This window comes from Rana temporaria, chromosome 9 (genome assembly GCF_905171775.1).
Source record: "Rana temporaria chromosome 9, aRanTem1.1, whole genome shotgun sequence".
Taxonomy (NCBI): domain Eukaryota; kingdom Metazoa; phylum Chordata; class Amphibia; order Anura; family Ranidae; genus Rana; species Rana temporaria.
Genome location: NC_053497.1, coordinates 44,846,553 through 44,872,472, shown reverse-complemented (window position 1 = coordinate 44,872,472; position 25,920 = coordinate 44,846,553). Strand labels below are relative to the sequence as shown.

General features: G+C 44.6%; 1 protein-coding gene across 1 annotated transcript in view; it reads right to left on the bottom strand.

The window, feature by feature from the left end:
- Positions 1 to 14,548: 14,548 nt before the first annotated feature.
- ACP7 (acid phosphatase 7, tartrate resistant (putative)) overlaps positions 14,549 to 25,920 on the bottom strand; it is a 44,707-nt gene continuing 33,335 nt past the window's right edge. Inside the window, exons 11-14 of the mRNA XM_040323348.1 lie at positions 24,624 to 24,691; positions 20,671 to 20,742; positions 18,902 to 19,039; positions 14,549 to 14,995 (exon numbers count right to left, since the gene is read on the bottom strand). Of these exons, the coding sequence (XP_040179282.1) occupies positions 14,948 to 14,995; positions 18,902 to 19,039; positions 20,671 to 20,742; positions 24,624 to 24,691 (326 nt within the window). The 3' untranslated portion in view covers positions 14,549 to 14,947. The remainder of the gene's footprint in view (positions 14,996 to 18,901; positions 19,040 to 20,670; positions 20,743 to 24,623; positions 24,692 to 25,920) is intronic.

Sequence of the window (25,920 nt, the reverse complement as noted above, 5' to 3'; positions counted from 1 at the left end):
TATTGTCGCCACTCACTGGCACCAGTGTCGGGGGTTATTGTCGCCACTCACTGGCACCAGTGTCGGGGGTTATTGTCGCCACTCACTGGCACCAGTGACGGGGGTTATTGTCGCCACTCACTGGCACCCGTGCCGGGGGTTATTGTACTCCATCCATGTACATTGTGATACACTGCAAAAAAAAAGGACGCAGAATGGACACGTCTGGAAGTTGCGGCACGTTCGGAAGTTGCGGCGTGATCTCGCCATTCGTTTCGTATGGGTTGTCTAACTTGACGCAATAGAGGTTGTGTCCCTGTGGAAATGTTGGGGGTCACATTGGAGGCCCCTCCATAGGACAGTCCCTGAGGACCCCCCACACTGAGATCTCTCCATACATTACCACACTACAGTCCTTGGAAAGAAGGCGCAGTGACAGCATGAACTCCCCAGCACAGGATGTGTAATGACAGCCATATGAAGTGTGACACACACAGGAATCCTCCCTGAACCCTTCACCTCACAGTGCCACTCAGCCCGGCACCACGGACCTCTGTCCCTCCCTCCGTCCCCCTTCCATTACCTGAACTCCCGCAGCCTCCAGTCTCCTCACCGTCCTCCGGCCCCGGGCGCCATGTTGTCCTGCGTGCGAACTACAACATCCGGGGACTCCGAACTCCCACAGCGCCCGCTGCCCAGCAACGCTGTACGCCTTGTGTGGGGCCGCCCACCGAGCTGGAAGGAGGGCGCCCATTGGCCGGGCCAGCCCTCAGTACGAGCAGAAAGGCCAACCAGTGGTGGAGAGTCAGTCGAAGGAAAGGTGTCTTCTGATTGGCCGGGAGAGGATTCATAAGCCGCACTATTGTCTTGTGATGGGAAGAAGTTGAGGGCAGTCAGCTGTGTCCGGGAGTCATTGTGGCGGGTCAGGGTGACTCATACACGGGGGAGGGGCTGACTGAGAATCCGCTGGTGGGAAATAATGCAGAATCCACTCTTTACTGGCTGACATTATAAAGTATCAAAAAGTAGCAGCCAATCAGTGATCAATGATTCATACGTCTGTCAGCACGTGATACAGCCCCCAGCTGACCACATGACCACCCCAGACATATGTTGGGGTATGCGGGGTCACCTGTCAGCGGGCCTCACTCACACTGGCACTCCTGTGTTTACATTATTAATCCCTTACTTGTAGAAATCCCTTTTTGTAGGCGATTTAACCACTTGCTTGCTGGGTACGTAAACCCCCCTCCTGGCCAGATGCACTTGGAATGACAATTGCACGGTCATGCAACACTGTACCCAAATGCGATTTCTATCATTTTTTTCCCCACAAAATAGAGCTTTCTTTTTGTGGTATTCGATCACCTCTGCGGTTTGTATTTTTGGTTAAAAAAAATTAAAAAGACTGAATTAAAAAATAATGGCCCAGATTCTCAAAGGGCTTACGACGGCGCAACGCAATGTACGCCGTCGTAAGTCCTAATCTGGGCCGTCGTATCTATGCGACTGATTCTTAGAATCAGTTACGCATAGATAACCATTAGATCCGACAGGCGTAAGGCTCTTACGCTGTCGGATCTTAAATGCAATTTATTTATTTTTGCTGCTAGGTGTCACCTCCGTCGTTTTCCCCGTCGAGTATGCAAATTAGCAAAATACGCGAATTCCCGAACGTACGCACGGTCGACGCAGTGAAGTTACGAGGTTTACGTTAGATTTGCGCCGCGTAAAGTTGCCCCTGCTATATGAGGGGCAATCAATGTTACGTATGGCCGTCGTTCCCGCATCGAAATTTTAAAATTTACGTTGTTTGCGTAAGTCGTCCGTGAATGGGGCTGGACGCCATTTACGTTCACGTCGAAACCAATGACGTCCTTGCGACATCATTCGGAGCAATGCACCCTGGGATATTTTCCAGACGGCGCATGCGCAGTACGTTCGGCGTGGGAACGCGCCTAATTTAAATGCTCCACGCCCCCTACCCGGCTAATTTGAATTAGGCGGGCTTGCGCCAGGGGGATTTACGCTACGCCGCCGCAACTTTACAGGCAAGTTCTTTGAGAATAAAGCACTTGCCTGTAAAACTTGCGGCGGCGTAACGTAAATCAGATACGTTACGCCCGCCCAGTTTTGCGCAATTGTACGAGAATCTGGGCCAATATTCTTTTAAATTTTGTTATAAAATTTTGCAAACAGGTAATTTTGCTCCTTCATTGATGTACGCTGATGAGGCTGCACTGATGGGCACCGATAAAGCGGCACTAGTGGGCACCAATAAGGCGGCACTGATAGGCGACACTGGTGGATGGCACTGAAATGCATTGATAGGTGGCACTGGTGGGCACTGAGAAGTGGCACTAATAGGTGGCACTGATAGCTGGCAGTGATGGGTGGCAGCGATGGGCATTGATGGGTGGCAATAATGGGCACTGATAGGCAGCACTGCTAGGTGGCACTGATTGGTACCAATGGCGGTTGGCATTGATAGGTGGCACCTGTGGGCATTGATAGGTGACACTTGTGGGTATTGATAGGTGACACTTGTGGGTATTGATAGGTGGGCACTGTGGACACTGGGGGTGGCACTGGCAGGGGGTTTAGATTGGCAGATGTGCCTCCTTCCTGTTCGGGAACGATGTCCCTTGCAACCTAAGCCGGTGATCGGCTTTTTTTTCTCCTCATGCTGTCGGCGTGAGGAGAAAAAAAAAACGATTACCGAGCTTTGTTTACATCACGTGATCAGCTGTCATTGGCTGCCAGCTGATCAAGTGGTAAGGGGCTGATCTCAGTAACTCGGGTGATTACAGCGCGGGGAGGACGTCTATTGACGTCCTCCCGGCAATTGGGGTCCGCACTGTAGCCGTCATTCAGTTTTAGCGCGGACAGGAAGTGGTTAACCACTTACTGAGTATGCAGCTTCTTTATTGACCTCTTCACACCCGCGCTATAGCTGAAAGACGGTTACAGTGCGGGCCTAAATTACCAGGAGGGCGTCCATGTACGTCCTACCATGCATGAGCTGCCTGCAGGGCATGCTCTGTGATCAGCAAGTCAATGAGACCCTGCGCCCTACCACATAATCAGCTGTCAGCCAATTACAGCTGATCACGTAATGTAAACAGAGCTGGTAATCAGTTTTTTTTATTCTCACGCTGACAGCGCGAGGAAAAAAACAAGCCAATCACCGTCTGGAGTAAACAGGACATCAGTCCTGCACACTCCTGACCAACTACTGCTAAACTGTGCCCACCAGTGCCACCTACCAGTACATATCAGCACTGCTAAGTGCCACCTATCAGGTGCCCATCAGTGCCCATCAGTGAAGCCTCATCAGTGCACATCAATAAAGGAGAAAAATTACCTGTTTGCAAAATTGTATAACAAACTTTGAAAATAGTTTTTTTTTTTTCTTTTTTACAATTTTCGGTCTTTTTTCAAAAATAAAAACCCCAGTAGTGATTAAATATCACCAAAAGAAAAAAATGATAAAAATGTAATTGTAGCAGGACCACGCAATTGTCATTGTAAAGGCCCATACACACAATCAGATTTTCCGATGGGAATTGTGTGATGACAGGCTGTTGTCGGAAAATCTGACCATTTGTATACTCCATTGCGCAAGTGTTTTGTCGAAATTTCCGCCAACAAATGTGGGATAGCATGCTTTAAAATTTTCCGACAACAAATGTGTGTTGTCGAATTATCCGATCGCATGTACAAAAGTCTGTTGGGTAAAAAATCCAAAGACGCATGCTCAGAAGCAATGCTCACCATAACACATTATTGGCAGAAGTTGCCCAAAGGGTGGCACTAAACTAAAGAGCTGAAAAAAACACGTGGTTTTGTGTTTGTTGGCTGACAATTCTTTGCCGTTTTGAATGCAAGACAATTTCATGGCCAATGCCCTTCGGACAAAAGTCCTACGCTTTGTCCGCAGAAAATCCGATCGTGTGTACAAGGCTTAAGAGTGACAGCGCTGAAAGCTGAAAATTGGCCTGGGCAGACAGGGGGGTTTAAGTGCCCAGTATGCAAGTGGTTAATCCTTTTCTATGTCCCTGTTTAGGCTGCTGCCATGACTGAGTCCCACACTGATGCGGTTACATAGTTGGTGAGGAAAAAAGAAACAAGTCCATCCAGTCTAACCTATGTGTGTGATTGTATGTCAGTATTACATTGTATATCCCTGTATGTTGTAGTTGTTAAGGTACCCATCTAATAGTTTTTTGAAATTATCTATGCTCTTTACTGAGACCACCGCCTGTGGAAGAGAATTCCACATCCTTACCGCTCTTACAGTAAAGAACCATCTACACAATTAAAGGTTAAACGGCTTCTCTTCTACTTTTAGTGAATGGCCACATGTCTTTTTGATTTCTCCTTCACTGAAAAGTTGCATCCCTATTGTGTGGTTACCAATACAGTATTTGTACATGGATATCATATCTCCTCTCCAGAGAGAATAAGTTCAATGCTTGTAGTCTTTCCCCATAGCTGAGATCCTCCAGTCCCTTTTTTAGTTTTGTTGCCCTTCTCTGGAGTCTCTCCAGTTCCAGCACATCCTTCCTGAGGACATGATCACTTAGAGCCCCTGTTCCTCATTCCAGCACCCGGGTATTGTCTATTGCTTTCCCCTGTCTGTGTTCACCTGTTAGCTGATTGATCTGGTCAGTCACCTGATATAAGCAAACCAAACACTCTATCCCTCGCTTGTGATAGAGATACACTTACCTGCATTGTTCTAGAGCTGTGGTTCTCAACCTGGGTGTTGGGACCCCCTCAGGGGTCAAATCACAATTTGCCAGGGGTCACCAAATCTTGGGCTGTTCTTGAAGCCTGTACCACTCTCCGAGCCTTTTCACAGCCGTCCAGCAGGGCTGTCCCTGGAGCCTGTGGCCGCCCAGCTGGGCTGTTCCTGGAGCCCGCCCACTCAGCCCCTTCACAGCCGCCCATTCAGTTCACGGCATGGGTGGGGGGCAGAGACTAGAGGTCAGCTGACTGATGAGGAATGTGAAGTTGGAGGGGCTGGAGGAGACCCTATCTCCTGATTTTGGCATAGGTGTCACTGCTGCAAGACACCAAAGAGCCGGAAACACAGTGAGTAACACTACCTGTGATTAGAGTTGCCATTAAAAGTCCCCACTACAGTTCTCAGATCAGCAGATGACCTTGATCAAGAGCACCTAAGTTGGCTGATCAGAACTCCCCCCAGCATTGCCACTCAATCCTACTCCCCGCCAGCACTGCCACTCATTCCTACTCCCCGCCAGCACTGCCACTCATCCCATTCCACCCACCCCCCCACCATGGAATAAGAGAAGGAAAAAAAATAGAGAATACATGGAAGGGAGAGGAAAAGAGGGGGAGGAACAAAGAAAAAAGGAGAGAAGAATGAGAGAAAGAACAAGAAAGTCTCATCCTTTATCGCCAATCTTACTGGTAACCTTACCAAGCTTACTCCTACCAACGCATTATTAGGTATAGATCTAGACAAATACCCCACTTTGTATAGGACTATTGTCTTACATATTTTGATAGCCTTAAGAATTACAGTGGCCTCTCTATGGAAATCCACAGACGCCCCAAACCTACCAATGGTCATCACCAGATTAAACACCCAAGCTCAATTAGAACTATTATTAGCCTATAAGAATGATTCTATAATCCCCTATCGTAGAAAATGGAAAATGTGGTTAACCCACGCGAAAGCTTCCAAATATTTAAAAGATTCCTTACTTCAATAATCTTCCTATAGTCTGAAGAATAACAGTATAAAATACTGAATCTTTGGTAAAGATAATGAGGCAGCCTTTATTTCAGTTTTCTCCCTCCCTCCCCCCCTCCTTTATTTGTATTTACTTTAGCTGTATAGGTGTACCACTGCAAAAAAGGAAAATTACCGCGCTAAATACCCTAAATAAGCTGCAACTAAAAAGTGATATACACGCCAAAAATACAAGAAAGGAAATATTGTTGAGCTGAAAAAATAATAAACAATACATAAAAAGTGCATATAAATGTGTCAGTGTCCAAATATGTAAATCACAAAAATAGGATGAGTTCAATCTGAAACCACATAGGCAATTGGAAGTCCTATTGGCAAGGTTATCCAGACAAAAGGTGCAATAAAATTATTCCACATGTGAATCAAACATTGATATACCACCACTGACAGAAATCACCATAAGGGATGCAGGCTTACCAGATGGCAAGCATAACCAGCTTGCGGCTGTAAACCCCAGCCCGGGCCTTTGTAAGGGGACTGCAACATATACCGGTACACTATGGATCCTCCAGGCAACCGTTATCAATCGTAGGAACCCGAAAAAAACAAGGCTCACAATAGTGAAGTACCGTAGATATAGATGAATTTAATAATTAAAAAAAACACTTACAAGAAAGTTACTTCGTAAAAGCATGGGATCAAATTAGTAAAGCCGGCCGGCTCATTCGAATGCCCGTCCACACAGGACCGTAACGCCACACGTCAGCACGGGGACGTGGTATATCAATGTTTGATTCACATGTGGAATCATTTTATTGCACCTTTCGTCTGGATAACCTTGCCAATAGGACTTCCAATTGCCTATGTGGTTTCAGATTGAACTCATCCTATTTTTGTGATTAACATATTTGGACACTGAGACATTTATATGCACTTTTTATGTATTGTTTATTATTTTTTTCAGCGCAACTATATTTCCTTTCCTTTATAGGTGTACCACTGATCATCTTGGTGACCTCCCAGTTCTACAGTTTGTACCCAATTGGGGTAGGCTGGCCTAGGTCGCCGAGTACCATATTATTTTTCTGTTAAATGTTTGCCTGTACAAGGTGATTATACTACTTAAAGCGGGAGTTCACCCAAAAATGAACTTTCTGCAGTTAGATCCAGCATACTGCTGACATCTGCAGTATGCTGGTCTTTTTTATTTTATTTTGGTACTTATCGTTTTAGCAGTATTTCTTCTATGGCTCCGAGCGGGGAATCCTGCGAGGAATGGGCGTTCCCGAAGGCAAGCAAGTTGATTGACGGCCTATGATAGCGCGTCACGGCTTCCGAAAACAGCCGAGGTGACACTTGGCTGTTTACGTCGCCTGCGCCTGCCGTGTAGAGCTGACTGCGCAGGCGCCGTAAATTGCCGAGTGTCACTCGTGTGGATTTTCGGAAGCCGTGACGCGCTATCGAAGGCTGTCAATCAACTTGCTTGTCTTCGGGAACGCCTATACCAGGAAGTAATCCCCGCTCGGAGCGATAGAAGAAATACTGCTAAAACGATAAGTACCAAAAAAAAAAAAAAAAGAAGACCAGCATACTGCAGATGTCAGCAGTATGCTGGATCTAACTGCAGAAAGTTGATTTTTGGGTGAACTCCCGCTTTAAGTTGTATTTTGAATGCAACTACCTCAAGTGTTGTAAATTGATAAACCCAATAAAAATTTATTGATAAAAAAAAAAAAAAAAGAACAAGAAAGACAGCTAAACAGAGGGATGAAAAAAGAAAGAAAGAAATTAGGATATAGAGAGATAAAAGGGAAAGAAAGGAGAACAAAGAGAGAGTGGTACATCGCTAAATGTCTATGGATTAGGTGCGTGGAGATGTGACAGTTCTGTGAAGATGGACACTACACAGGCCCGTTTATTTGATGAGGAAACTTTCAAACTGACACGCCAAGTCCATGAACTGTCTTTGCGTGTAAACGCACCTCCAGCAGTAACGCAAGAGCCAAAGCCCAAAGTAAACCCTGACTGTTTTTCTGGTGACCCCCGTGTGTTTTCTAACTGTAAAAACAGTTGTATGCTATACTTTAACCACTTCCATACTGGGCACTTAAACCCCTTCCTGACCAGAGGACTTTTTGCGATTCGGCACTGCGTCGCTTTAACTGACAATTGCGCGGTCGTGCGACGTGGCTCGAAAACAAAATTAACGTCCTTTTTTCCCCACAAATAGAGCTTTCTTTTGGTGGTATTTGATCACCTCTGCGGTTTTTATTTTTTGCGCTATAAACAAAAATAGAGCGACAATTTTGAAAAAAAAAAAAATATTTTTACTTGTTGCTATAATAAATAGCTCAATTTTTTTTTTTTACGTTTTTTTTTTATCCTCAGTCTAGGCCGATACGTATTCTACATATTTTTAGTAAAAAAAAAAAAAAAAATCGCAATAAGCGACTGGTTTGCGCAAAAGTTATAGCGCCTACAAAATAAGGGACAGAATTATTATTATTATTTTTTTTTTTTTACTAGAAATGGCGGCGATCTGCGATTTTTATTGGGACTGCGACGTTATGGCGGACACATCGGACACTTTTGACACGTTTTTGGCGCCATTCACATTTATACTGCAATCAGTGCTATAAATATGCACTAATTACTGTATAAATTTTTTTTTTACTAGAAATGGCGGCGATCTGCGATTTTTATTGGGACTGCAACGTTATGGCGGACACATCGGACACTTTTGACACATTTTTGGCGCCATTCACATTTATACTGCAATCAGTGCTATAAATATGCACTAATTACTGTATAAATTTTTTTTTTTACTAGAAATGGCGGCGATCTGCGATTTTTATTGGGACTGCGACGTTATGGCGGACACATCGGACACTTTTGACACATTTTTGGCGCCATTCACATTTATACTGCAATCAGTGCTATAAATATGCACTAATTACTGTATAAATGTGACTGGCAGGGAAGGGGTTAACACTAGGGGGTGAGGAAGGGGTTAAATGTGTACCCTAATTAGTGTTCTAACTGTGGGGGAGGGGGGGTGACTGGGGGGGTGACCGATCTGTGTCTCTATGTACAAGAGACACAGATCCGTCTCCTCTCTCCCCTGACAGCACCGCTGTCTGCGAGAGCCGGGAATGAGAGATGATCTCATATGTAAACATATGAGATCATCTCTCATTGGCCGCACAGATTGCCTAGGAAACGGCCGCTTCGATTGGCCGTTCACGGCGATCTGTGACTGGCTGTGTCCAAGGGACACGGCCAGCACAGCAGTTCCCCGCTGCGCGCTCGGGAGCGCGCGCGGGGAACGCGAAAAGGGGCGGCCGTAAAAACACGGCCTCCCAGAGATTCAGAGCCACCCGGCGGCCGTATATAGTCGTACGGCCGTCGGGAAGTGGTTAAGCTTAAAGGGGTTGGAATGGTTTGTACCTTTCCCTTTAATTTCCCTTCTTAATGTTTTTTTCTTTGTCTGAATTTCTCACTTCCTGTTCCTCCTCAGTAAGCTGTTCTGGCTGACTAACCCCCAGCCAGACCGGCTCGGATGATGGGGTGTTGACGGCGCCGCTCGCCGTCAACACTGCACAAATGCGCGGGATAGAGCGGTGAATGCTGGGACATCAGCATTCACAGCATCCCAGAAAGGATTTGCTTGTGGGCTTCAGAGCGCCCACAAGCAAGATGGAAGCGTCCATCCACGATTTTTATAAATAATCTTTTGGGGCTGAATCGGAATGCTGGCGGCTAAAAAGATAGGACACGCGAGTACCCTATTATGTAAGATAAGAGCGCCAGAAACATCTGAAAAAAAAAAAAAAAACTTATTGCAGCGGAACCCCCGCTTTAAATCCAAGGGTTCACATACTTTTTCCACATGCACTGTGAATGTTTACATGGTGTGTTCAATAAAAACATGGTAACATTTAATTATTTGTGTGTTATTAGTTGAAGCAGACTGTTAGAGTCGATTCACACTGCAGCGGCACGACTTCGGGGGCGACTCTGCAAGTCGTCCTGAGGACGACTTCAGAGGCGAGTTGCAAAACGACTTCTGTATAGAAGTCAATGCAGGTCGCCCCGAGCTGCCCCCGAAGTCGTACAGGAACCTTTTTCTAAGTCGGAGCGACTTGCGTCGCTCCTATTAGAACGGTTCCATTGCATTGAATGGGACGCCACTCGTCAGGCGGCTGAGGTGTCGCCCCAGTGTGAACCGGGTCTGATTGTCTATTGTTGTGACTTAGTTGAAGATCAGATCACATTTTATGACCAATTTGTGCAGAAATCCATATCATTCCAAAAGGGTTCACATACTTTTTGTGGCAACTGTAACTTCCATAAATACCTGAATACATCTAGATATCATCTGCTTATAATGATTTTTCCCTAAACTTGCACCAGAACCGGACCCAAAAACGCACAGGACTCTTTTTAAAACTGCACCATGGCTAAAATTAAAGACTCGCATGGCTTGCCATTATCCCTTTATATATGAAAAAATTATTACCTCTAAAACTGGATTTTTAAAGTTGATGTAAACCCAATTTATGAAATTTGAGCTGGGCACATACGGGATATCGGAAGTATTTTGTTATCTCTCTTCAAAAAGCCAAGTCCCTTAGCTCTCTCCTGATCTGTTCCTCTGTTATCAGCCTGATAACTCCTGACAAAATCTCGGACACATCAGATAAAAGCAGCCTGACATTTCTGTCAGGGTAGGTTGCTATAAATAGATTAGTAGGGAGCTGGCCCTATTGCAAAACACCTCTGAGGGTCTCAGCCTATGTGGAGAGGGGGGTGTGTGTCTTTCCTCCAATCAGCAATGTTAGCTATCTTGGCTGTATGCCCAGACATCACACTCTGTGGTAACCAGAGAAAATCTCCTAACACATCTGAACTTTCTAAACAGTATATAAATGTGAAGATAACAGATATACATGGAAAGCCTATGTAGGGAGATTTGGTTCATCCCTGTGTATTATCTGAGGATGTTCACTTCACTGGGTGTATGGAGAGTTTACATCCACTTTAAGGCAATTTGAAAAGAAATGGTTATTTTTAAATATTAAAACAGTTTATTTTCATACCAATTAGACATGGTTAAAAATGAATATTCAACAAATGAACAAGATAGTACAAATAGTTAGAAGAATATAACATAATATTGCACAGATTTGATGAGCATTTCCCAACTAGTTACACCATTCATGCACAATGCAGGTGGTGATCAGTAGAAGGGACATCATGATCGCCCCGCACATGTGTGAACCGACTCCATTGAAAGCCGGTCAAAAACGCATCCAATCCGCATATATGTGAACCCAGCATAAAACTATGCTGGATTAATGCTGCTTTTTAAATCCTGGTTTACACTGATGCAATAATTGCTCCAACTTTGGAGCATTTGTGGCATCAGAAGTCCGACCCCCTAGTTGGGCCCCCATTCTGTGCAATGGAACCATTCTAATTGGTGCGACTTGAGTTCCTGCACTACTTTTGGTCTGACTTTTGGGACAACTTGCATTAAAGCGGAGCTCCACCCTCAAATTAAACTCTGCATGAGCACTTTTTAAAAAATGTCATTAGCTGAGTAAAAAAAAAAAATTTTTTTTTACATACCTTAAAACGGTTGTTGCTAGGCAGACTTCCTAATCTGCCTTCTTCCTGATCCGCGGTCGTTTTCCTCTGCCTACACCGCACAGACTCCTGGGATTGTTGAGTCACATCCCCTCCTAGTCATTTTTATTTGATTGTTACTCGTGCCTCCCCCGGACCCCCCCTTCTCAATAAATTGTTATTTTACTGTCACTCACGGCTCCCGCGGAATCCCCCCCCCCCGCTTCTCAATAAATTGTTCTTTTATTGTCACTCGCGGCTCCCGCGGAATCCCCCCCCCCGCTTCTCAGTAAACTTTTCTTTTATTGTCACTCGCGGCTCCCGCGGATTCCCCCCCGCTTCTCAGTAAACTTTTCTTTTATTGTCACTCGCGGCTCCCGCGGAATCCCCCCCCCTTCTCAATAAATATTTATTTTACTGTCACTCGCGGCTCCCGCGGAATCCCCCCCCCCGCTTCTCAGTAAACTTTTCTTTTATTTTCACTCAGGGCTCCCGCGGATCACCCCCCCCCCCCCTTCTCATTAAATAATTTTTCTATAATTGTCACTCGCGGCTCCCGCGGATCACCCCCCCCGCTTCTCAATAAATTTTTCTATAATTGTCACTTGCGGCTCCCGCGGACCTTCCCCCCCCCCCCTTCTCAATAAATTATTTTTCTATAATAGTCACTCGCGGCTCCCGCGGATCAACCCCCCCTCCGCTTCTCAGTGCAGCACTGAGCATGTGCAAGGTCTGCAAAGCTGAAATCCAGGAAGTAATACAGTCTGGCTTCATATGCCCACACTTAAGATGGCCACGGCCTAATGCTAGTTTATAAAGTGTCTAAATGCTGTAACAACCTAACAAAACGGACCTTAGTTTACAGACTAACTTTACTAGAATACATTAAGTTTGTGTATTACAGGGGTATTTATATTTAAAAAGTGAAATTGTGGCCAGAACTCCGCTTTAACTTCTGTTACAGAAGTCACATGCAAGTTGTGCCAAACTCATGTTGGGGTCCGACTTTAAAGTTGGGTGCAGTGTGAACCTGGAAAAAATACCTTGCAATTTTGGTGGAGAGTCACCTGGCAATCCGTAAAATTAGCAATGCGGATTCTACCGAGCAATTCTTTATAAATAAGACTCGCTGTGTTACAACACGGAGGTGTCCCAGGCATAGAGGGACATTCCAGTTAGTGGAAATCTCCTTTAAATAGTTTATTAAGGCCTTGACTGTCTGTATCATCCATTAAGTAGGCCTGCAATGACAACTGGGGTATCTGCCAACGGAAACAGATCCTGCTGAGAGTCAGTTGACCTGAACACTCCTTGAGTTGCAAATACTGATCATAGCATTCTCTCTTTGAGGAAAAAAAAAAACTGCTAACCTGATCCCAACCGAGTGTACAAGTCCTACAGTATGTTGAAGTTCTCTGTGGCTATGTTCAAACCTATGCGTTTTGCAGAAACCCACTACAGTCTATTTAACAAGATTTCCTATGGGTCACATTCACATCTCTGTATATTCAACTGGTGCGTTTTTTGGAAAAGGTCAGGGAATTTTTTGCCCACCTCCGGCTGCATTTTTGGTTTCATAGACTTTAATGGAAACACAGCAGAAACACATCAAAAAACGCAGTGCAGTGTAGCACAGAGCCAAGGAAGAGTTCTTAGAGCTCTCGGCTCGGAGCTACATGTCTGACAGGCGGGGTAGGGACTGAAGCCACCTCCCGAAGCACCACAGGAATTCAGGCAGTTGCGGCACCGGGACCTAGGAACCTACCTCTGCCCGGCAGCCTAATTTATCAGGGGAGCAAGGAATAACCTGGGGCAAGGCAATTGCCCCACCCTGCCCTCCTGTAGTGACGCCACTTCTGGGGATGCATCCCGCTCATTAATCTAGAACAGTGTTTCTCAACTCCCTTCCTCGAGGCGCCCCAACAGGTCATTTTTTTTAGGATTTCCCTCAGATGAAATGGCTGTGGTAATTACCAAGGCAGTGAAACTGATCAAATCACCTGTGCAAAATAATGGAAAGCCTGAAAACATGACCCGTTGGGGCGCCTTGAGGACTGGAGTTGAGAAACACTGATCTAGAACAATGGTGGTTGATTTTCTTGATATAGGGGGCCTCAAGTATGACCCTAAACATCACCAGGGGGCGGCACACAATATTCAGTGAACGTAATGCTTTGAAGAGCTATAAGCCTAGGTTCACACCGCTGCGGGATTGAAATCATGCACGTTCAGCTGAACTCGCACGATTTCAACCCAGCAATGCAGTCCAACTTCAGCAGCGATTTGACATACATCTATGCGGGTTCCATGCACATATGTCTATACAAATCGCCCCTGAGAAGTCACCAAAAGTAATACAGGAACTCAGTGGCAGCTCGTGTTTTTTCTGGGGGGGGGCAGCAATCCACTAACCCCCCACCCCGCAAACGGCACGGACGCACACAGACACCCCCCCCGGTCAGCAAAGCGGACTGATCCAGGAGGACCCGAATGATAACCACGGCTATCGGCAATCGCTAATCCAGCACCCCACCACCTGCTGTCTGCCTGGCACTTACCCCATCTTAGTGGCGGGTCAGGCAACATGTAAATGGCAGCAAGATGTGTCCCAGGAGCAGCTCTGTTTCCTCTCATAAAGGTGCATCTTTTCTCTCCTCCTTGCAAGGCGTCCAATAGGATCACCTGGTCTGTCAGCCAATCGTGTGACAGGTACCAGACCTGCTTCCCGATTAGCCAGGAGGAGGATCAGTGTTGCAACAGCGAATAGATTCGCCTTGGCCGTGCTATGCATGAATCTATACACTGCATATAGGGGGTGAGGAGGAGAAAGGATGGGCTGCCACTGTAGGAACTACTTTTGGGAGTCGACACTGCACTGATTCGGCGGTGCCATTGCCGGCAATAGCCGCCGATATGGCATGCAATTTCAAATCGCATGCCAAATCGCTCCAATGTGAACCTAGGCTATGACTGCATACATGCAACAGGAAATTGTCAATGACTGCATACATTCTATAGAAGTTGTTGGAAACTAGGAATATGCTTCAGGAGACAGTCATAGCCTGCAGAAACATTATCTGGGACCCAGTCTATTACAGCGCCAATGCTTTCACATTTGTGTTTCCTGCAGCCATCTTAAAAATCATTTAAAGTAGAAGTGTGCGATTGGAAAAAACAAACATACTGTACATAACCAAAGTAAATAACAAAATCAAATAATCTATCTCCCATTGGGGGATATATTGGAAACCCAGTGCAAAAAGAGTAAGGCCATTGTGCTGTCCCTCTGAAGTAAATAAATGGCGATTATTGATACTTATGAAGCAATACCGGAAGCTCATATAGAATGTAGTTCACAAAAATGAAGTTCATGAGTCTAACAGGTGATCAAACGAAAGCAGCGTCAGGAGTCTATCCTAGAAATGAGTTCTGGAACCTTCCTGCCAAAGGTCATGGAAAGGAACAATCTACGTAAAATAAATAGACTACAATCAGCGGGCCCCCAGAGGGCTCGAGTCGCAAAGGGCCACAGGTTGGGGACTCCAGGGATCTAGAAGGCTGGATTTGTATCTAGAGCTTTGTGAGTTTTGTTACTATTCAGAAATGTCATTTTTTTTAGCTCTTGTCTTTAATCAGCCATATATCATCCACGATCTCTCCATCCTAGGGCAAAAAAAACAGAAAGATTACTGTACATGCGTATTTAGAGCTTCAACTAAACGTTGGGACAATATCTCTGCAGTATGTGCACATTCCTCCATGTTTAATCTCTTAAAGTAGGTGTAGGCAACCTGGGGCCCTCCAGCAGTTGCAGAACTACAAGTCCCATCATGCCTCTGGTAGTAATTGTAACTGCCAGCCTTACAATGCCTCATGGGAAATGTAGTTCTACAATAGCTGTAGAGCCACAGATTGCCTACCCCTGCCTTAAAGGCTCAGCAAGTCCAGAAAAATACCTAAAGACCTGTCAGACGTGTACTCAGCTCCTACAGCTGGCCATGCACTGACCGAAATCTGTCTAGAGATCAACCCAGGGATCTGTCCCAGTTTAACAGAAGCCAATCATTTGATTAAAGCGGAGGTTCACCCTAAAAACAAGTATATACCATTCAATCCAGCCTACTGCCGACATGTACAGTATGCTGTTTTTTTTTCTTTTCGGTTTACATACCGTAGTATAGGTATTTCACCCCCCCCCCCCGGCTTCCGGGTAGTGAATCCCGCGGGAGTGGCCGTTCCTATTCAGAGACTAAGGGCCAAATCCTCAAAAAACGGGCTTAACTTAACTTTTCCGAGTTAAGTTTCACTGCCGCAAATCTCCCAAGTTAGGTGCCGATCCTCAAAGCACTTACCTGGAAATTTTCGGCAGTGCAACTTAACTCCGTCCGGCGCAAGGCGTTCCTAATACAAATGGGCGATTCCCATTTAAATTAGGCGCGCTCCCGCGCCGGACGTACTGCGCATGCCCGTGATGTCATTTTTCCCGACGTGCATCGCGTGTTTTTACGATACGCCGAGTTTTGAGGATCGCGCCGGGTAAAAAAGTTGCGTCGAAAAAAAAAAAAAAGATACGGCGGGGAAAAAAAAATTCAAAATAAAAAAAAAAACGCGTCGCGAGGAAGAAGGGTCTACTTTTACAAGGTGTAAACAGTTTACACTTTGTAAAAGCAGCCCTAATTTTACACATGCAAACTAAAACTTATGGCGAAAAAACGAAGCTGAAAAGCTTTGTGGATCGCCGTAAGTGCTAATTTGCATACGCTAGGCGGCATTTCAACACAAAATGCCCCCAGCGGCGGATGCGGTACTGCATCCTAAGATCCGGCAGTGTAAGTCTCTTACAGATGTCGGATCTTCTGCCTATCTTTGGAAAACTGATTCTGAGGATCAGTTCCAAAGATAGGCACAGGGATACGCAGGCGGAACAGCAGATCCGCCTGCGTATCTCTTTTGAGGATTTGGCCCTAAGTGATTGACGTATGACAAAAGTCCCCCCCCCCCCCCGGTGCAAAAGGCGCCTTTACCAGTTTCCGAAAAAAGCCGAACGTCGGTGCGCAGGCGCCGTATAGCGCCGACTCATAGTTTGGCTTCTTTCGGAAACTGGTGACGAGCATTATGCACCGGGTGGAAGCTTTTGTCATACTTCAATCAATCCTATACTACGGAATAAAAAAAAAACAGCATACTGTACATGTATATACTTGTTTTTAGGGTGAACCTCCACTTTAACTTCTGTTGAAGGGACATGCTGTCATGTTTTTATTTATTTTTAATCCATTCATTCTTTTTGTATTCAGCATTTGTCTGGACAAATGTGCATATCAGGTGTCTTATGCCGCGTACAGACGATCATTTTTCGGCATGAAAAAAACGTTGTTTTTCAAAAACGTCATTTAAAATGATCGTGTGTGGGCTTCACATCATTTTTTAGGTTCTGAAAAACGACAAAATTTTTTTTCGAACATGCTGCATTTTTTAACGTAGTTTTAAACAATGTCATTTTTCGGGTAGTAAAAAATGATCGTGTGTGGGCTAAAACGACGTAAAAAACCCGCGCATGCTCAGAAGCAAGTTATGAGACGGGAGCGCTCGTTCTGGTAAAACTACCATTCATAATGGAGTAAGCACATTCATCACGCTGTAACAGACAGAAAAGCGCGAATCGTCTTTTACTAAAGAGCTGAAAAACTACATAGTTTCGTATTTGTTGGCTGACAAAGTTCTGCCGTCTGCATGCAGAACAAATTCACTGTGAACGCCCTTCGGACAAAATTCCGCGGCTTTGTCCAACGGAAATCCGATTGTGTGTATGAGGCTTTATACTGACTCTTTATACCATTTTGAACAAAACATTGTTTTGTTCTTGCAGTGTTTGTAAACAAAAAAATATATATATTTTCAATAAAGTCTGTTTAGAACAAAAAACAAAACTATTCAGAAATGCCAGACTCTCAGACTATACTGTGTTTCCTTGATTGTGATTAAACAGAAGTTTGTATAACATAAAAAAAACAAAAAACAACAAACAAACACAGGAGGTTTCCACCACCAGACTCAAGTTTCTCCTCTTTCGGGAATCCCCCCATTACCCCAAGGTAGAGGAAGCGTGTTATTCTCAGGATTACCAGGTGGAAATAAAGCAAAATAAGCTTGAAATATATGTAAGTTTATGTAATTTTTTATGCATTAAGGGTATCTGATTCTTTTATAAAGCTCAGCAAAAGTGCTATGAAGACATTGGGCCAGATTCAGGTAGAATTGCCCAGGCGCAGCGTATCAGCGATACGCTACGCCGCCGTACCTTACCTGGCGCATCTTGAAATTCTCAAAGATTTTGCGCCGTAAGTTACGGCGGCGTAGTGTATTTCTCGGCGCGTATTTCAAATTGGGCGGGTAGGGGGCGTGATTCATTTAAATGAAGCGCGTCCCCGCCGTGCTTTGCGCGAAATGACGTCGCACCGACGTCATTTTTTGAACGTAGACGTGAGTTACGTCCTTTCCTATTCACGGACGACTTACGCAAAAAAAAAAAAAATGTAAATTCGACGCGGGAACGACGGCCATACTTTAACATGGCAGGTCTATCTATACGCCACAAAATACCAGCTTTAACTATACGCCGGGAAAAGCCGACTAGCGACGACGTAAGAGAATGCGACGACCACGCGTACCTTCGTGAATCGCCGGAAAAAGCTAATTAGCATACCCGACGCGGAAAACGACGCAAACTCCACCCAGCGGGCGCCGAAGTATTACACCTACGATCCGAAGGCGTACGAAGCCGTACGCCTGTCGGATCAAAGCCAGAAGCCGTCGTATCTTGGTTTGAGGATTCAAACTAAAGATACGACGCGGCAAATTTGAAAGTACGCCGGAGTATCAGCAGAGACTCCAGCGTACTTCTGTGAATCTGGCCCATCATCCTTTATTCTCAATGACACAGCTCCCCCCAGTGGTCTTACTAGAAAATGGCAGCAACCTTGATCATAAAAGGTAATGTAGGCTGCCATGCCAAGTAGAATTTGCTTATGCACCTAATGCCGCGTACACACGACCATTTTTCACGACGAGAAAAATGCCATTTTTTTAAATTGGTAAATTGCTCCAGAGCATTTTTCTCGACGAGAAAAATGGACATTAAAAATTTCGAACATGCTCTATTTTTTATCGATGTTTTTCACGTTGTTGTTTTTCTCGTTGTCGTTTTTCTAGTTGTGAAAAATGGTCGTGTGTATGCTTTAACAACTGGGAAAAAAAACGTGCATGCTCAGAAGCAAGTTATGAGAATGGAAATTTGCATAATCAGCCGAAAGGGTGGCGCCATTTCGAATGGAACTTCCCCTTTATAGTGCCGTCGTACGTGTTGTACGTCACCGCGCTTTGCTCGAGCATTTTTATTCACGATCGTGTGTATGCAAGGCCGGCTTGACAAGAATCACATCAAGAAAAACATAGTTTTTTCCATGACATTAAAAATGGTCGTGTGTACGTGGCGTTACACTTCTTTAGTTGTCATTATTACTTCACCTAGAGCCCATACCATGTACAAACACTAACACGTGTGTGTACCTGATCATCAGACACTTGCTGAATGTGTATGTGAGTCTTGTTGGCAATGTGGATCCGAGTATAGCCATAATCTTCGATCCTTACTGCACTCCACTCCCGATGTAGAGGAAAGAATGGATCCAGCCTCTCATTACAGCCCTAGGAAGAAAACAGAAACAAAGAACAGAGCATTATACATTACCATGGTTTGTGGACATTCTCCTGTAAGCCTTATAAAGTTTGCCAGTTTGCTTGAAACCACCCTCGTCCATCCTACATCTAACCTTAAAGGGGTTGTAAAGGTAAAAAAATGTTTCCCTAAATAGCTTCCCTTACCTTGGAAGGGGAAATAAAAAAAGCAGGTGCCGGCTCAGATTGTTACCTTTACAACCCCTTTAAATAGACTCTGTGGTTAGGAATTCTTACCAGATGATGTGGACCACCTATCGCTAGAATGGACAAGCATGCAGAACCATCTCTGAAGAGTATTGATAAGCGATGGTGCCGCTGTAGCACTCAGGTGTGAGGGGGGTCTTCCTGTCTAATTGGTCTCGCCACGGGGTATCCAAAACGGGCAAAGCCAGAAGGGAAAACATGCAGTGGTCTTAGCTACCGTGCTGCAGATCAGTTTCAGGGTCTGGGCAATTTTCTTATAGCCTAGGCCAGTGATGGCGAACCTTGGCACTCCAGATGTTTTGGAACTACATTTCCCACGATGCTACACTACACTGCAGAGTACATGAGCATCATGGGAAATGTAGTTCCAAAACATCTGGGGTGCCAAGGTTCGCCATCACTGGCCTAGGCCATCTTTATGTAGAGCAACAATTCTTTTTTTCAGATCCTCAGAGAGTTCTTTGCCATAAGGTGCCAAGTTGACCAAATTTTACACACCTTCTCCCCATTCACACCTGAGACCTTGTAACACTGAGGCCCCGTACAGACGAGCGGACTGTCCGCTGAAAACGGTCCGCCGGACCGTTTTCAGCGGACATGTCCGCTCGAGATTTCTGTCTGCTGGTTGTACACACCATCAGACAGAAATCCGCGCGTACACGATACGCAGTGACGTGGCCGCACCGTCGCCGCGACGATGACGCGGCGACGTGCATGGCCCTGCAAGGTCAATGCTTCCACGCATGCGTCTAATCACTTTGACGCATGCGAGGGCTTTCGGCCGAGCGGACATGTACGGTGAGTCTGTACAGACGACCGAACATGTCCGACGGACAGGCTTCCAGCGGACATGTTTCTTAGCATGCTAAGAAACATTTGTCCGCTGGAAACCTGTCTGATCCGCCAGACAATTGTCCGGTCGGCCGTACACACGACCGAACATGTCTGCTGAAACTGGTCCGCGGACCAGTTTCAGCGGACATGTTCGGTCGTGTGTACAGGGCCTGACGAGTCACATAACACCGGGGCTAATTGGTCCCAATTTGGACATTTTCACTTAGGGGTGTACTCACTTTTGTTGCCAACAGTTTAGACATTAATGACTGTGTGTTGAGTTATTTTGAGGGACAGCAAATTTACACTGTTATACAAGCTGTACACTCACTACTTTACATTGTAGCAAAGTGTCATTTCTTCAGTGTTGTCACATGAAAAGATAGAATAAAAAATATTTACAAAAGTGTGAGGGGTGTACTTACTTTTGTGAGATACTGTATATGTAATTTTAGCCTCATAAAAAATAAATAGCTTCTGAGTGTGTGGGACCTTTACTGCTGTATTCCTATAATATATTAGTAATGTGTTTGTCATTATTATGTCTACATTGTACTCACAGCAGATCCTGTGGTTATGTGAACTGGAGCCCGGGGATTGGTGTATGGGGCATCAATGGATCCATTATACACCTGCAACCAAAAACATATCAGAATTAGATCTTTTGTATGCTCTGGATAATTTACATAGAAACCAGAAGAATCTGTGTCACCCACAACAACCAATCAGATGTTAGCATTTCTAACCTGCGATAGCAAAATAACAGCTGAACTAGTTGCAATGGACAACATAGACATTTTCATTTTGTTTGCATGCAAGAGATCTAGGGCCCCATTCACACTTGCAAATAGGACTATTTGCGATTAGATGGAGCTGCAGTGGGGGTTCCCTGCAATTATCTGCAAGAGGGAAGCCTGAATGGAAGCAATGGGATGCCGACAGCTCCCCCGGCTGTTCATAGCTGCATTAAAGAGGAAGTAAACCCTCTAAAGCATTTCTTTAAACAAAAAAAAACCTGCAAGAGAAAGGCATAATGAGCTAGTATGCATAGCATACTAGCTTATTATGAATTACTTACCTGAGATCGAATCCCCCGAAGCGACTCTTGTTCCTCACCTCCGCAGCCGCCATTGATACCTTTAAGTTACTTCCGGGTATCGCGGCTCCGACGCTATGATTGACCAGAGCCGCGATGACGTCACTCCCGTGCATGCGTGCGGGAGCTGTCAGTGACAGCACGATAGCCCTCACTAATGCGCCTGCACCATGCGCGCTGTAGACATCGGTGCAGTCTTTTATCTCCTAAACCGTGTAGGTTTAGGAGATATTTGTTGCACCTACAGGTAAGCCTTAATCTAGGCTTACCTGTAGGTTAAAGTGGTCTGTATGAGTTTACAACCACTTTAATGGAGCAGTTATCTACAAATGGTCAGCCCTGGACACAGAGACCCATATAGATGTAGTTATGTACTTACCAGTCCATGGAGTCCAGAGCTGTCTTACTGTAGTCGATTCTTCTGAATGCTGTTGGTCCCTGGCGCTGCCATCTTGAATTTGGGAGATGCTTGGTACTTCCTTATACTACCCACTGTACATGTTGGAGATTACATCACACAGTGAGACTGGCTTTGCAGCCTCCTATGACATGTCCCAAAAGGTTGGGGGGGGGGGGGGCAGGATAATGACCTCATTTACACCTTGGCAAGAATTGATTAAGAGGGATTGGGTACCTGTCATAAAACATACTCGCTCCCCCCAAAAAATAACTCCTCTCATGTGTTAGGGGTGGGGGGTGGATAGGACGATGAGCAGTAGTTTTACTTTGATGTGAAGGTCTGCTTTAATATTGATCCTAGAATGTGTTTGGATTAATGTGACAGGGACATTAGACTGTAAGGAGAAATAGACTGATCTGAATAGCCTGTTAAGCTCTGTGGATGTATTTAGAGCTATTAAATGAATAGAATCATCAACTACCTGTAAACAAGGCATTCCCCTATTCTGCCTAGTGACACTGTCACTGATGACTGTTCCCTGTGATCGGGAACAGTCATCAGTGACATGTCACGTGTAGCCACAGGGCCGCCATCAGGGGGATACAGGCAGTACACCTGTAAGGGGCCCGGAGGTCCCCACGGGCCCAGATGGCAACCCCCATTTTTTTTTATATAAAAAATATATATTTTTTAATATATTTTTATTTTATTTTTTATTAAAGGGACAATTTTTTTTTTTTTTTTTAGGGGTCCGGAGGTCCCCAGGGCCCCCGGATGACAACCCTCCCTTTTTTTTAAGGGAGGGTTGTCCCTGATGGCGGCCCTGTGTAGTCACACCCCCTAGCAGTAAGAATCACTCCCTAGTACTGACTTGCAGCGCCACCGAGTGGTTAACCCCTTCACTGCCAGTGTCATTTTTACAGTAATCGGTGCATTTTTATAGCACTGATCGCTGTAAAAAATGACAATGATCCCAAAATGGTGTCAAAAGTGTCCGATGTGTCCGCCATAATGTCGCACTCACGATGCAAATCGATGATTGCCGCCATAACTAGTAAAAATAAAATTATTAATAAAAATGCCATAAAACAGTCCCCTATTTTGTAGAAGCTATAACTTTTGCGCAAACCAATCAATAAACGCTTATTGCGATTTTACCAAAAATATGTAGAAGAATACGTATCGGACTAAACTGTGGAAAAAATATGTTTTTTTATATATTTTTTGGGGATATTTACTATAGCAAAAAGTTAAAAATATAGTTTTTATTTTTCAAAATTGTCGCTCTTTTTTTTGTTTTGTTTATAGCGCAAAAAATAAAAACTGCAGAGGTGATCAAATACCACCAAAAGAAAGCTCTATTTGTGGGGAAAAAAGGACGTCAATTTTTTTTGGGAGCCACGTCGCACGGCCACGCAATTGTCAGTTAAAGCGACGCAGTGCCGAATCGCAAAAAGTGGCCTGGTCTTTGACCACCAAATTGGTCAGGGGCTGAAGCGGTTAACGTTATTCTCATTAAACGTATATATTTTTTTAAATATATGGTTTCCATTATTATTTGTAACGTTATTCTCATTAAACGTATGTATTTTTTATTAATATATGGTTTCCATTATTATTTGTAACGTTATTCTCATTAAACGTATGTATTTTTATCAATATATGGTTTCCATTATTATTTGTAACTTTATTCTCATTAAACGTATGTATTTTTATTAATATATGGTTACCATTATTATTTGTAAGCACTGTAACAATGCCCCTCTTCTTTCCCACTTTAACTATTTGGGATGAGGTGCCAATTTTTTGGGTGTTCTACCTTTAGCCAAACATACCCAGCATGAATAGAATCAATATTTGCAGGACTTATTTCATGTTCAGCTGGACGAGGAGGTGACCGCCACCAAAACTTGGCATAGTTTGGGGGTTTTTGGATAAAAAGTGTGAGTTTCTGGGTGGAGTTTCACTGGACTGGCAACATAATGGAAAATATCAGCGGTGCTACATTTTTTCCAGTGCGTCAAAAAATACATTGATTAGTGCATGTTCCTGTTGAATGTGACATATTGATATAGAAAAATCCTATTTGTGAGATTTCACAGACATGTTGCAATTTGCATGACGTATACCGTATTTATCGGCGTATACCGCGCACTTTTTTGCCCTGAAAATCAGGGCAAAATCGTGGGTGCACGGTATACGCCGATACCCGCTTTCCCAGGCCGAGTTTGAATACTGCGCCGGCATATACTGAGCGCAGTACACTCGTGTATAGTCGGGCAGGCTCGGCTCCTCTCGCGCTCACGTCCTGGACGTACAGGACGTGAGCGCGAGAGTAGCCGAGCCTGCCCGACTATACAGGAGTGTACTGCGCTTGGTATATGCCGGCGTAGTATTCAAACTCGGCGCGGGAAAGCGGGGATCGAGCGGGGAGGACGCCGCAGAACGACGCCGGACCCGACGAAGAGGACACCCGAAGCCGCAGACGGACGCCGGACCCGATGAGGCCGCCGCGCAAGACACCAAAACTGTTTTTTTACAGGAATGTCGGGTCCACATTAGGGGTGCGCGCTATACGCCGGAGCGCGCAATACCCCGATAAATACGGTAATTGAAAAGATTGCATACATTTTTCGGGCATAGAATATACCCCATGTGGCTTTAGTGGTGCTTCAAAGCATCTTTAAAAGCCTCCATAAAGGAGAATTGTACAAAAAAACAAGGTTGGTTAAACCCACAAATACTTTTTTTTTTATCACTACTATTCCTTTATATTGACTTTTGGAATTTACAAATGCAGCAATTTAGAAATCAGATGAAAGGTTTAGTGCTGGAAAACCCTTTTTGATAGATAAAAAGTGCATTTTATATACATCTATATAGATTAGACCAAAACAAGGGACAAATCAGGAGGAACGAGGGACTTTGTTCCAAATCAGCGATAGTCCCTCGAAATCAGGGACAGTTGGGAGCTTTGTCTATACTAGGAGCTCAGAACTGGAGTTTGGAGTACTTACCCTGAGGTTATATACAGGCCAGAACCTCTCATAGGAATGTTCATGTGCCCAGATTTCTAGATCCACCCCTGAAATTAAAGGGAAATGTAATTGATTATCTTTAAATGCATTACCTGTTCCTGCACGGAAACCTGGTAATCAATGCTTCCTTTATTAGGTAAACCTGCTTTCAGCAAACAGCCAAACCAGAAACCACAAATCACGTGGCTGCAGCTCAAAACATTAAAAAACTTCAAATGTAATGAAGAAATTCAGTTGTACTTTTACCAAACATTACAATGGAAAAGATGCATGCTCTGGGCAACTTCCTGTCCATGTAAGATAAATGTGGGGTGTAGTGGTCACTGGGACAGGAAGGCACAGACAACAGTAAAAACATGAGATTGTAATCTTTCCTCACTGTCCTAAAAAGGAGGGTTCATCCCATCGGAGACATTTTCCACCACTTCCTGCTATGATAGGGCATAAGGGAAAATCTCCCCAATAAGAACACACACAGCAATATAACCCTTCCTGCTCTACCCACAACAAAAGAAAAAAATACTGGCTAGGACTAGGGATGAGCGGAACACCCCCCCGTTCGGTTTGCACCAGAACCTTCGAATGGACCGACCGCTTGCGCGAACATTTAGAACCCCATTGAAGTCTATGGGACTCGAACGTTCAAATTCAAAAGTGCTAATTTTAAAGCCCAATATGAAGTTATTGTTGTAAAACGTCTTTGAGAACCCGGGTCTTGCCACAGGGAACATGTATCAATGGAAAAAAAGTTTTAAAAACGGTCGTTTTTTTTTTCAGGACTACTGTTTTTAAAACGTTTTTTCCATTGATACATGTTCCCTGGGGCAAGACCCGGGTTCTCAAAGACGTTTTCACAGGCATTCTATAGACACCCAGCAGGTACAATATTTAAAGGAATTTTTCATATTTTTTTATTTAAGCATCATTAAAATCGCTGCTCCTGAATCTTTAGGTGCAAACTACAGAGCACACGGCCAGTACACACCAAGTAGCTTTAGGTGCAAACTACAGAGGACACAGGTAATAAAACCACGTAAGAATACTGCAGCTAGCACAATCACCTGCCTGCCAGTAAATTAGGAAGAACTGATCTAGCTAAACTATACAGTGTATAAATATATGTACAACACCTGGGATGTATATATATCCTCTACACACTGTAACATTAACTGACTAGCCTGCCTGCCTGCCTGCTCTATCTACCTGCAAAAAATGACACTCTCTGTCCTCTCTTAACCACCGCAACACACTACATGAGGCTGACCTGCAGGCGGCC